Raw genomic sequence first — 13,495 nt, forward strand, 5'->3', positions numbered from 1 at the left:
ATTAGAGTTAAAGAATTTGCATGGAGTGGGGAATAATGGTCAAAGGGAACTTTAGTTTTGTCTGTAATATTTACTTTTTTAAACAAATGGAATGTATTCATATATTCCCTATCTAATTAACATTAATAAAAATAAAAAGGATTGCTGGATACTCGTTAAATGCTTATCTTTTCTTTTCTGTTTTTTTTAAAATTTTTTTTTGTGAGAAAGATCAGCCCTGAGCTAACATCCATGCTAATCCTCCTCTTTTTGCTGAGGAAGACCTGCTCTGAGCTAACATCTATTGCCAATCCTCCTCCCTTTTTTTCCCCAAAGCCCCAGTAGATAGTTGTGTGTCATAGTTGCACATACTTCTGGTTGCTGCATGTGGGACGCGTCCTCAGCATGGCCAGAGAAGCGGTGCATCGGTGCGTGCCCGGGATCCAAACCCAGGCCGCCAGTAGCGGAGCACCAGCACTTAACTGCCAAGCCACGGGGTCGGCCCTAAGTGCTTATCTTTTCTATCTGATGGTAAGATGGATAGCTGTGTCGAGAAATAGGTAGATGCAATACTTCCTAGAGGTGAGGTCGTGAGTAGAGTGAAAACATTATTTTTTTTCTAAAGTTTGATGAAAAAAATTTTTGATGAAAATCTTTATCCCACAATTGTTTATCCCCTTTTAATGAGTCAGTTACTGTATTGGGCAAGCAGTTGAATCTTTTCCAGGACTATTGTTTTACTTGCCCTGCTAGTCATACTTTTCAAGATAATCATTTCCTAATCGGTTTTCTTATCTTGCTGGGGAAGTCACATTTCCTTGTCTGTCTTTTCCTGGAGAGCCAGTGTTACAAAATTGACTTTTTCCCCATTGTGATATGTTTAAAAAGTTGAAAATGTCTTTATGCCAAAAGACCTTACCAGACTAAATTGCCTTTGCCACTTGGTTACACTGCGTATCTAGATCTCAGTGTGGCGGCTTTGAGCCAAGTTTCTTTTCCTGGTGGGTGATATAAATGAATACAATGGTCTGTATGGGTGGTTTTAAAAATTTTATTACAAAAGTGTGCCTGATGGATACTGGGATTGCTAAACAATAGTGATGCTATACGTCTACATTTTTTTTTTTGTCTTAAAACTCAAACTATAAAAAATATATTTGGATCGTTTAACTCTGTAACTCACAGGCTCATTCTTGCCGGACTTTCCAAGCTTTTGGGGGTTGTTGTGGTGTTTTGTTTCACCAAAGGCAAAATAATTATAGGAATAGAGATTGCTGTTATTTCCCATGATGTTTTTTGTTTGTTCGTTTTGCTTTGTTTTCTAATCTCAGTGATTTTGCCTGGAAATATCTCAGTGTATAATTAGAAATTTTCATTTTCTTTCTATTGTGATAATTTTAATTATTCCTTTGAACACTACTCCGAACAGCTACGTCTTTTCACTAATGTTGATACATTTCAAGAACTAGTAGGCTATCCTAGCTTAACCTCTGTCTTTGGCAGAGAATACACTTTTTAGTTTTGTATTCTCTGCTCCAGTAGGTAAGACTCCTAACAAGTTCTTTTGTTCTTTAGAAGGAGCTTTTTTTTTTAAAAAAAAATTGAGATGTAATTCATATACCATAAAATTCACCCTTTGAAAGTGTACAATTCAGTGATTTTGAGTATATTCACAAGTTTGTACAGCCTTCGCCACTATCTAATTCTAGAACATTTTCACCCTCCCACCTTACTTAGATTATAACTAGTAGATATCTATTTTCTTATTAATTTTACTCTTAGTTTCTTCTTTTTGGTCAATGTGTGAGAGTGAAAACAGTAAGACAGGAAACTCGATTAAAAGATTTGAGAGACATAATATCCCAATGCAATTTGTAGATCTGATTGGAAGACAACTACAAAAAGATGTGTTTTTTTTGGTGAGGAAGATTAGCCCCGAGCTAACATCTGTTGCCAATTCTCCTCTTTTAGCTGAGGAAGATTGGCCCTGGGCTAACATCCGTGCCCATCTTCGTCTACTTCATATGTGGGATGCCTGCCACAGCATGGCTTGATAAGTGATGTGTAGGTCCACACCTGGGATCTGAACCTGCGGACCCCAGGCTGCCGTAGCTGAGTGCACGAACTCAACCACTATGCTACCAGGCCAGCCCCCAAAAAGAAGTTTTTATCCATGGTCCCCACGCTCGCAGCTGCTAAATCATTTCAAAGCAGATTTTATATACGTATATACTTCAATATGTATTTCAACACCATTTATCGACACACCGTCCTTTCCCTCTCTTTATCATCATTTACTAGATGCCCATATACATGGGTCTGTGTCTGTCTTTTCTGTTCTATTCTAGCATTCATTTGTCCATTCCTATACCCGTACCACATTGTTTTATTTACCATAGCTTTATAGTATGTTTTGCTATCTGGTAAACGTTAGCTCTTAGTAGTAATAACATGAATTATAAAAATTACTGTTTAATCTTCACAGTTACTCTCTGAGGTAGGCAGTTTTATTCACTTCTACAGGTGAGAAAACCAGGAATGAGAGCAGTTAAGTATTGTGCTGTGTAGTACATGGCAAATCAGTGATGGAGCTAAAATCTGAGTCTGAGTTCTGACCTCAAAGTCCGGAACGTTGAAGCCTCGCTGGAGAGGGAGGCTGCTGTTTACAGGATTCTTTCTCTGTTGTTTGAGATCATTTACGTGGTGTTTTCTCAGATTTAATCTGCATTATAACTCCCCAGATATATTGAACTTCAATCTGTAATATTTTTTTAAAGCAGTTCCTCAGTTTCTCACCTTCTTTCTATATGAGTAGCTAGCTAAACTCGAAAAACATGCGTATTTTATTTTAAAATGTATTTGACTTTGTAAGTTGAATTTCAATATTAGCAATACCAATGTTTTTTTGTGGAAAAAAGGATGCCTTTTGGTCTCCCAAGTGAGTTTATGTATGGGACAAAACCTCTGTGTTTGAAAGTTAATATTTTTATATTTTGGTACTTTGCCATTAGATGGTTTATTGGAAAGACGTTTATTCCGTTTGATTATGCACATTGTGTTTTTGTCATTGCTGTAATTTATTAAATCACAATTTGTGGAGTTCATATGAAGTGAATCCAAAGTAAGCGGCAGCAAGAAGGGTGAACCAGGATGAGGGCTTCCAGACGTTGGCTCGTCTGGTCAGCTGCCGATATTCTAGGTTGTTCAGTGTAAAACAGAAATTACTCCTGTGAGGTTGAGAGACCTGTGGTAAGGATTTCTTCTTATTTAACAAAATGTATTGACCTTCAACAGTGCATTATGTAGTATGTGCTTTATTATATGTTAGGTTTATTAAGTGTTAGGTGCTTGGTAACCTTGATCCATCCATGCCTGACACACTTCCCAGCACATGGGATGTCCTTGGTTAATGTGTAATGATAGTGAGTAATGAATTGGCCTATAAGAGCCTTTAAACTTTGGAGTAAATTTCCACCCTACTCTATAAAGAATTATGAAATGTTTCCAAACGTTTGTGTTTATGAAATGCCTAAAGCACATCTTCAAAGCACTATCCCAAAAATGAGAGTTGGTTAATATTGGGGAAAAAATGGGGGAAATTGAAATACTATATATCTTTTTTAAAAATATTTTTTCATATGGGAAATATGTATCCATCATGTTATTTGTCTATAATAAGAAATTCCTGAAACACTATTTCAATTATTTTTATTTTTGGTGCTAATTAGGTATTATTTTTTTTAAGAGTGTAACCTCATAAACTGACAAGTTGCTTTTGCATGCTGTCTTTCATAGACTATTGCTCATTTAATTAAAAGTCTTTTGTGAGAAGTAAAAATTGGAAAGATAACTACTAGGCCTCTGAGTGTTCTCTTTCCTTCTTTCTCTCTCGTATTTATTAAAGATTTCTTTTGTTTTACCATCTCCCCCTGCCGCCCCCATTCTCCTCAATATATTTGCTTATTTGCTCAGTCCTAGTGTTTACACATAAAGTAGTTTGGGAATTGCTAACCCATACCCTTCTGATAAACAAATTCACTAACCAGAGTACAATATTGTGTACAGTTCTTTTTGTCTTTATCTTTACAAAATACTGTTTTCCAAAGTTACTTAGGTGAGTTTTTTCTTCCCTGTCTCGTACAGTGTGGTTACATTTTCCATCTGTAGCAGAGTTGGGTTACTGTTTGCATTTGTTTTGGGTTCCCCCCACGTTCTGGTTGAATTGAACTATTTATTTATTTTTGAGGGGATGTGAAACATTACCATGGTTCTGAGAGTCAGAACTATACAGAAGGGTATACTCAGAGAACTGTCATTTCCCCTGATCCCATTATCATTCCTGTTTCCCCCTTCTTCCATCCCATTTCCGCGTACCCCTGTAGGTAACCAATGTCATTGATTGCTGATTTTTCTCTCGTTTTTTTGTACTAATGAGCAGGTATATGCATGTTTTCTCATATCTTTCTTACATAAAGGGTGGCACATTCTAGATACTCTTTAGTACTTTGATTTAGTAATCTCATTATATGATTGTATTATGTACTTATTATATTTATTAATAATATATCCAGTTTATCCACTTAATATATCCAGGAATCACTCCTTATCTGTTCATAGATTATTTTTTCACGGCTGCATAGTACTCCATTGAGTAGATGTGCCATAGTTGGTTCAGCCATTCTATTTCTGGGCAGTCGAGTTGTTTCCAGTGTTTTGCAGCTACAAATTGCTGTGATGAATAGACTTGAGTGTTTGTGCTCTTGTATTGTGTATCTTCAGGGTAAATTCACAAGAGTGGGATTGCTAGGTTAAAAGGTAAGTGCATATGTTTTATTGTTAGGTATCACTAAATTTCCCTCCAGAAACGTTGCATCTGTCTGTCTTCTCACCAGCATTGTATGACAGTGCCTGCTTCCCCACGCCTTGCCAGCCAATGTGCTGTCATACTTTATTTTCCCCAATCCGATAGGTGAGAACAGTATCACTACAATTGAATTTACATTTCTCTAATTGTGAGTGAGATTGAACATCTTTTCACATGTTTAAGGGCCATTTTTATATCTTTGTCGTGTGCTTTACTTTGAAGAGTTGTATCTGATGCACACTTTGTTGTTGTTAGGTTATTCACCCTCAGCTTGCCAGGTCAGTAGCACTTTACAGATACCAGACATTGCTTTTCTCTTTCAGATCTTCCATGGTGGCTTATTTTAATTCGGCAGAAAGCATCAGTGGGCAAACTTCCAGGAGGTCATGAAGTCTGTAAAGTTACCAAAATTGCTGTGCTATCACTTTCTGAAATGGAACCTCAGGATCTTGAGCTAGAGGTAAGGTGAAGTCGCAGGAAATTTTGTGGAAACTTGATATAAATATGATAGTAAATATGAGAATTTGGTTTAATAGACCAGAATCATATAATTTTGGAGCTGGATAAACATCCTTAAAGTAGTTTAATCCTGTGGTTTTCAAAATTTATTTTAGTAGTGGAACTTTTGTTTCAGAATCTGTGAAATCTAGTATATAAGATACACAAAGCAGAGTTGCTCTGGTTGAGGTGGTGATGGGGGGAGTGAATCCTTGGGGCCCTGCCAGCTTGGCCCCTTCTGCCTCCAGGGAGCCCCAGGATTCTGCATAGTACAGCTTAAAAACTTTTTTTGGGGACGGGGGGGAGTCAAGAAGGTGAGACTTAACTTTTACTATATCCTCTTTTATCTGTATTTCTTGAGATTTTTCTAAGCGTATATTTCTTTTGTAATTTTTTTTTTAAGAAAGAAAAACCACTGATCTAGTGCGATCTTTTCATTTTCCAGGAGGAAACCAAGCCCACAATAGAGCGACTTAAGGCCAAAATAATGAGATTGCCCAGGGCCAGTGTTTTTCACACTGTGCCACCGTCTGGTAGAAGTAACCCACAAAAGCATTTGTATTGTGCCTGTTATCGGTGTGGGGAGGTGGCGTCTAGGGATGTCATTGCTCTGCCATAGTCCTAGCCTATTTAGATCACCATGTGATGTGCCAGGCAGGTCCTGAGGGTTACATGGATTATTATATTTAATCCCTCAGGCCACCATATAAGGTTAGGATCCATGTTGTACAGATGAAGAAAGGAGCCTTGGCAAGGATTGAGGCACCCAGCTCGTGTGTGGTAGGGTCCGAACCTGGACTCAGGCCCTCTGGCCCTGTAGCACTCTGCTGAGCTGTCTCCCTGTGACCTGAACAGCAGGTAACAGGTAACATAGCACCCAATGCCCCACAGCTCAGTACATGTTTTTCCAGGCTGAGTTTTTGGGGAGGAAGTTTGGTAACAGGGTTAAATTGTTGAAAAAACTAAGTAAAAATATAGTTATTTTTATGTTCAGGTTTTACTGGAAGTTTGACAATCTAATTTTAAGAAACCAAAATTAAAACGAGTTTAAGAGGACCTTGATATTCTATATGTTACAGGAATCCAAAAGAGAGTAGAGTATGTACTTCTTATTTCCTTTTATTGGCACTGGAGCCAGAATACTCTTCACTACTGCCGATCTAGAGACAAATAAATTAGCTGGCAATTAGGCCTGTTAAAAGCAAGTGCAGTCAGTTTTGGTTTGCATTTGATTTTAGGGAAGAGCAGCCAGACTAGCAAAAATTGTCTTAGTTTACTAAGCCCGTGAATTTGTCATCAGTGTCTTTTGAATGGCTTTGCTAGTAAATTGAAAGATCAGCATGGCTTTCTGTCATCAACCTTTGCCTTGAGGGTGAGGACCTCTTGGGCTGGCATTCTGGTTTGAGCGTTAAGCCTGGGGCCCTGGCAGTTAGATTTAGAGCCGGGGGCCCGCTCGTCCAGCACCGTGTCCACCTGTCAGTCATCAGTTTGTACATTCAGCACTCCCGACCCTGGGGGAATGAACTGTCACTCCTCATGCAGAGAAGCTTGGGACCCTCGTTGGACTTTTCAGGGAGGTGTTCTGATGCCCTTTGTGGCCACCAGTGTGTAACATTTTGACACTAGTAGCTGACAGTTGTATAAATGGAGAGGAGAAAAGCTTTAGGAAATAAGATTTACATGGAATTTTTAAACACAGAAATGTGAATAGCATGAAAGCTTAAAGAATTTTTTTATTCTTCAAACTTTTCCTTTTCTTTCTCTTGTTACTCTCAAGTGAAAGAGATGATCTTCAAATAGAAATGAAAATGAGATTGAGTATTTTTGCAGTACTATTGGACTGTATAAGCTACGGCACTTATCAGGGGCATTAAAGGTATAGTCTGTGTTAATTATTGAAGCTATGATGACCTTTATTAGTTAGGGGTGAATGTAATTACTGTACTGAGTGTATTTTCAGATCCTATTTTAGTGAATAGTTTGGTACACCTTTCTCTCAGGAGAATATAATTTTAGAAATTTGCATGTAAGCCTTTTTTCTCCCTCTTTTTTATCCTGTTTGGTGGTGAAGGCGCTTTACAACAGTGAACGATAGGAGGAAGGGCACAGAACAGCTACGTTGAAAATCACCAAGAGCTCGCTTATTTTGTGTCCTGTTAATTAAATCTTTGGTATCCTTATTTCAATTTCCATATAACTTTATTTAAAAGGAGCTCTTAAAAGCTTAATTTTTGTTTTTTGATTATACGGTAAATTATACATGAGGAAAAGGAAAAAATCTCACCACTTAGAAATAATCATTGTCAATATTCCAGTGAGTTTTAATGGTTGTTTCCACCTGCCCTAAGCTTTTTGGAGGACCACTATTACTTTCAAATTACCAGAATAGTTGTTATTTTCCGCATTTTTACATATTTTTTTCCTACTTAACCCCTATTTTTCATGAACATACTTTTTATACAGGTAAGAAGACTTTTTTAAACAACACTGATGCTTGTGTCGTCTCGGTGTGTCTTTCTGATTTGGACACCCGTGTGTCACTCTGCATACCCACTGCTTTTCATCCTTCCCCACTGGGACCCTTGGGCTCTCTAGCGTGGCCACTGTTCTCACATTTGCTAGGTCCTCGTCCATCTTCTGTAATTGGAGCAGAAGCAATTTTATTTCAGTCTGGAATTAATAGAATGTCTAGTTTTCTGCCTTAGTTGCCTTTTTACCTCAAGTATATGGCTTGCTTGTCAGTTTTTTTTTATAATTCACATACGACTATACAGTTCACCCATTGAAAGCATATAATTCAATGGTTTTTAATTTATTCACAGTTTTGTGACCATCACCACAATCAGTTTTAGAACATTTTCATCACTCCAAAAAGAAACCCTGTGCTTACTAGCAGTCATTCATTTGCCTTCAAACCCTAGCTCCCTCAATCCTAGGCAACCACTAATCTACTTTCTGTCTCTATAAATTTGCCTATTCTGAACATTTCTTATAAATGGAATCATACAATATGTGGCCTTTTGTGACTGGCTTCTTTTACTTAGCAGAGTGCTTTCAAAGTTCCATGCTTGCTGTAGTATATATATTGGTACCTCATTCCTTTTTATTCCATTATATGGACAGACCATGTTTTATCTTTCCATTCATCAGTTGATGAACATTTGGGTTGTTTTCACTTTGGGGCTGTTATGAATAATACTGCTGTAAACATTTGTGAACGAATCTTTGGTGGACATTGTTTTCTTTTCTCTTGGGTGTAAACCTAGGAACAGAATTGCTGGGTTGTATGGTAATTCTATGTTTAACCTTTTAAGGAACTGCTAGACTGTTTTTCAAAGTAATGTGCCATTTTAAAAAAATGATCTATACAAAGGTATGAAGAATCTGTGGAGTTCAAATAAATGAGAACATAGATCTTCTTTCTTTTGAAAAAACATCCTTTAAAGTTTTATAGGCTTGTGTTCCATGTCTGCATATCTTATGTGCTGTATCTCATTGCCTAAATAGATAACCGCATCATTTTCCATACTTAGTTTCCCATTAGACATCTGTTTAAAGTTTTAACTCCAGGTGGACATAGATACCAACTTTTAAAGTAAAATCATTTATTTTCCTTTTCTTTAACAGCAGCATCAGCTGTTAATCTTGGTTGTGAAACGTAAGTTGCTAGAGTGAGAGAACAAGGAGGGGAGCACCGGGGTGGTGGTGTTCTTTTTGAGGTCCTGTGTATCAGAGTTGTGATAAGAACCAGAGCCTGTGCTATCAGAACTGGCTGGGCCTCTGGAAAAGGGAAGGTGACCCCACTGTCAACACTACATGTTGTAATCCCAAGAGCTCTGTCTAAACAAAGCATCTTAGGACTGGAAGGGATCTCGAGAAGTAATTTTCTCTATCCCTGTTTTTTGGTAGGACTGAATTTAACCTTTTTTTTAGAACCACTCAGCAAAATTAAATTCTGGTTTATTGTTGGGCAACATTGTTTCACACATAGATGAAACAGGCCAAAAAATATAAATAGCAATTTCATAGACAAAAAACAGGAAAAAAAGAAACCCTTTGACCTTTTTAACCATCTCATGCATACCAACTACTTGTAGTACAGCTAAGTAGATACACACAATAAGTTACTGATGCTCAGAACTGAATTTAACCTTTTTAAAAAGATAGTGGTCTATACTTTCTTTTCTAAAGGTAACTATATGGAAGATTCTAAAATATCCATTGAAAATGTTTATATTTAAAGTAGTTTTAAATTTCTGTTTAGAAAAAAATGGTTTTAAGAGACAGAGACTTCCAGACAAGATGGCGTAGTGAGTTTGTGCTTTGCTATACAGATCACAATCCTTATCTGAAAACTTTGGGGCCATATGTGTTTTAGAAGTCAGGTTTTTGGGGGTTTTCAAAAGGTTATTCCATGTATTCTATTTGTACCCAGTGAGTCTGGGGTGTTACCCCACAATACAGCACGTTAAGTTTCTTGAAGGTTATATGAATATTCATACTAGGGGAGGTAAATGATGACTATCAATAGCTTCATATCACTTCAGGGCATATTTTGCCATTAAATGAGTTTGTAACAAACTTGAAAGTAAATTTTCAGGTTTTAGAGTTTTTTGGGTTTTGGAGTTGTCGATAAGGAAGTTAAGGGATATTGGGCCTATATCAACTCTGTTCTAAGCCCAGAAAGGATAGATAAAAAAAAAAAAGGAAAAAGAAGACATTGCCAGGCCTAGAGAGAAGCAGCGTCTTCATGGACTGTAAATGGAACAGTAGACGGAACTGAGACCATAGGCTCCTGGATTCGGGATCCAGAAGCAGACAGTGGCAGGTGGAGATTTGGCCCCTACATGGTAAAGGGAACTAAAAGGGCTACATGGGAGATGGGGGCCTGGAGCCATGCTCAATACTTGAAGCCTGGTGCTGGAGTGAGGCTCCCCAGCTCATGCAAAGGAGGCTGGTAGGTTGTCTGCACAGAGTGGGATAATCATGCATAAAAAATGCTCCTGTCTGTTAAGCCAGTAGCACTTCCCTTGAGAAACACTGATCTGGGCAAAAGGTAAAGGATCTGAATTAACACAATAACAATCAGCATGAAGTAGTTGGGGTCGATAGGAGAGATTTTAAGAGGAGAGATTTTAAGAGGAAGAGTAATGGAAGATGCCTCTAAGGTTTCTTGCGTAAGTGATCCAGTGGGTGGTATAGTCATTGCCTGAGATAGGGCATACCAGAGAAGGAACAAGATTTGGGAGACAGATGTTGATCAGTTTTGGAGATACTGAATTTGAGGGACTAGTGTGTCAGTAGTGGGGAGATGTTATATTTTTGGATCATGAGATCAGAGCAAAAGAATGGAGTTAGAAATGTGGAGTTAAACATAGTGGTAGTTAAAATGAGGAAAGAGTATGAAATTTTCTAGACAGAGTGTGAAGAACAGGAAGAGAGCTAAGGATAGAACCTTGGGAACCACCATAATCTTTAGAGACAGAACGAGATGCCAACAAAGAAGACTGAAAAGGAACAGTCAGAGGTGGAGAAGAACCTGGAGAGAGTGGTGTCATGAGGACCAGAGGAAGAGATGGCAGGGGGTGATCATTAGTGTCTTACTCTTGGAGATAAGGTTTATCCTTTTCAGAGTTGAAGAGGCCCTTGTTTTACTCTGCCTGAACGCTTTCATTGGGCCTTCACTCTTTGACCTACTCCAGTCAGGCTATTTGTTGCTAGTGTCGTTGAGTGGATTCTGACTCCTAGTGACCATGTGTACAGCAGAATGGAACCTTGCCTGGTCTTTTTGCACCATCCTCTAACTTCCAGTGCTGTATCAGACAATGCTCCACTGCTACTCATAGGGTTTTCATCGCCAATTTTTTCAGAACTGGGTGGTCAGGTGCTTCTTCCTAGTCTGTCTTGGTCTGGAAGCTCTGCTAAAACCTGTCCACCATGGGTGACCCTGCTGGTATTTGAAATACCAGTGGTGTAGCTTTCAGCATCACAGCAACATTGCAGCTGCCACAGTATGACAACCAATAGATCGGTGATGTGATTCCCTGACTGGGAAACAAACCCAGGCCGAAGCAGTGAATCTTAACCACTAGACCACCAGGGCTGGCTAATCAGACTATAGTTCTCACAATTCCAGCGACTGTGTCACTGTTTGTACCCTGCTAACTCACAGAGAAAATTCCAGGGTTGAGGAATGGATTAAAAAAAGATTCTGGTAAACTTGGATAATATTAAAAGGTGGTAGGAAAGGGGCTAATTGGGGGAAGGGTGGGGGATGATGGGGCAAGGTCTTGATCCTAGAAGAGACACAGCAGGAAACCAGCCTTGCAGGGAAAAACAGCTCCCCTCCTCTAAGAATGAGGAAAGTGTGGGTGCAGACTAGGTATGCTGCTAGAACATTACTTTAGAATAGCTAGATCTTTAGAATTGTCTTTCATATATTCCTGGGGGGAGAGGGGGATTTTGCTGGCTTGAATGCTCTTTTTTTTTTTTAAATTAATTAATTAATTAATTTTTCCCCCAAAGCCCCAGTAGATAGTTGTATGTCATAGCTGCACATCCTTCTAGTTGCTGTATGTGGGACGCGGCCTCAGCATGGCCAGAGAAGCGGTGCCTCAGTGCACGCCCGGGATCCGAGCCCGGGCCGCCAGCAGCGGAGCGCACGCACTTAACCGCTAAGCCGCGGGGCTGGCCCTTGAATGCTCTTAAGGAATAACTATGTCTGACAATGTATAATATCCTGTTTTGGATATTAAAATTGTAGCAATCGATAACTAGGTTTGGGGCATGTTTTCAGATGTTTTAAAGAAAGTGTTATTAATGGGACTAGATAATTAGTAACATTCTATGTAAAAATGGCTAACCAACAATTGCGCAGTGCCACAAGCAGAAGCAGCAGCAGGGGACTAAAGGGAGAGTATCTTAAAACTCCTTCTCTGCTACCCCACTGATTCTGCACCAAGGAAGGTGGGGATGTATGAGGTGTATTCATGGAAGAGGGGAGTGATGGTTTTCCCAGGACTACTTACATGCCTTGTGTGTGAATCTGGAAGTTGCCACTTATATTTGTAGCATCAGAGCCCATTCATTCATTTAGCAAATATTTATCGAGACCTCCTATGCCAGGTACTGCTAAGGCACTAGAAATATATGAGTCAAAAAAACAAAGATCCCTGCCATTTTGGAGATTACATTATAGTGTGTGTAGGGGGGACAGACAATTAACATCAACATCATAATTATATTATGTCATATATTGGGAGGTAGTAAATGCTATGGGGAATAAAAGTTGACCACAGTGAGGGTTGGAGAGGGAGTGGCCAGGGTTGGAGATTGTGGTAAGGAATCTGGGGAGAGGGTGTCTGGGCAGAGAGAACAGCTAGAACAGAGGTCCTGAGGTGGAAGTGTTCCTGACGTGGTGAGGAACAGCAAGGAGTGGAGGAAACAAGGGGAGGAGAGTAGTGGGAGATGAAGGCAGTGAAGGGACGATGAAGGTCTAGTTTGGGACTTGTTGAGGTTGAGTAGAAATGTTGGGATTTGTGATGCTAGAATTTGGTGAGAGAGCTGGGCCGAAAACATACATTTGGGAGGGAGAGGTTGGCATATAGATGGGATTTGAAGCCGTGAGACTGGATGAAATCACTGAGGGAGTGAATGCAGGGAGAGAAGGGGCTCAAGGACTGAACCTTGGGATGCTAAGACAGTAAGAAAGTCAAATGGTCGGAAAGGAAGCGGTGAAAGAGGTAAAGAGTGACGAGTGGCAGCGGAGTGAAGACGGTGTATCAGAGAGGATGAGGGAGTGATGAATTGCTGTCAGCAGTGTCTATATGCTTTGTTCTTCTGTCCTTCCCCATCAACTCAAGGTCTTGTTACTTTTGTTTTTTTGAGGGGAAATTAAATTAGCTTAGTTTTGGCAGGACAACTGTAAATATGTTTCACTTCCTCTTTAGTTCCCTTGTTGTCACTGGTAGGGCAGGAGCAGTGTAAAGTTGTAATCATGTTGTGAAACCCATGTGAGTAGAGTTTTTGATTATAATAGATAGTTTTTGATTATAATAGAGCCATAATTTTGAAAAGGCTTAAAATCCATAAGATTCCATTACATCTGAATATTTGGACCAATTATCAGTCTCCATTTTCAGTTTTTTCCTCAGC

At 39.2% G+C, this 13,495-nt stretch overlaps 1 protein-coding gene across 2 annotated transcripts in view; it reads left to right on the forward strand.

Annotated features, from left to right (window-relative positions):
- INPP5F (inositol polyphosphate-5-phosphatase F) overlaps nucleotides 1-13,495 on the forward strand; it is an 86,380-nt gene that overhangs the window by 33,977 nt on the left and 38,908 nt on the right. For both annotated transcript variants that reach the window (XM_087432705.1, XM_087432703.1), the window contains exon 3: nucleotides 5,167-5,303. In XM_087432705.1, coding sequence (XP_087288831.1) covers nucleotides 5,167-5,303 — 137 coding nt within the window. The remainder of the gene's footprint in view (nucleotides 1-5,166; nucleotides 5,304-13,495) is intronic.

This window comes from Ceratotherium simum, chromosome 6 (assembly GCF_057802395.1).
Source record: "Ceratotherium simum simum isolate JZ-2026a chromosome 6, ASM5780239v1, whole genome shotgun sequence".
Lineage (NCBI taxonomy): Eukaryota > Metazoa > Chordata > Mammalia > Perissodactyla > Rhinocerotidae > Ceratotherium > Ceratotherium simum.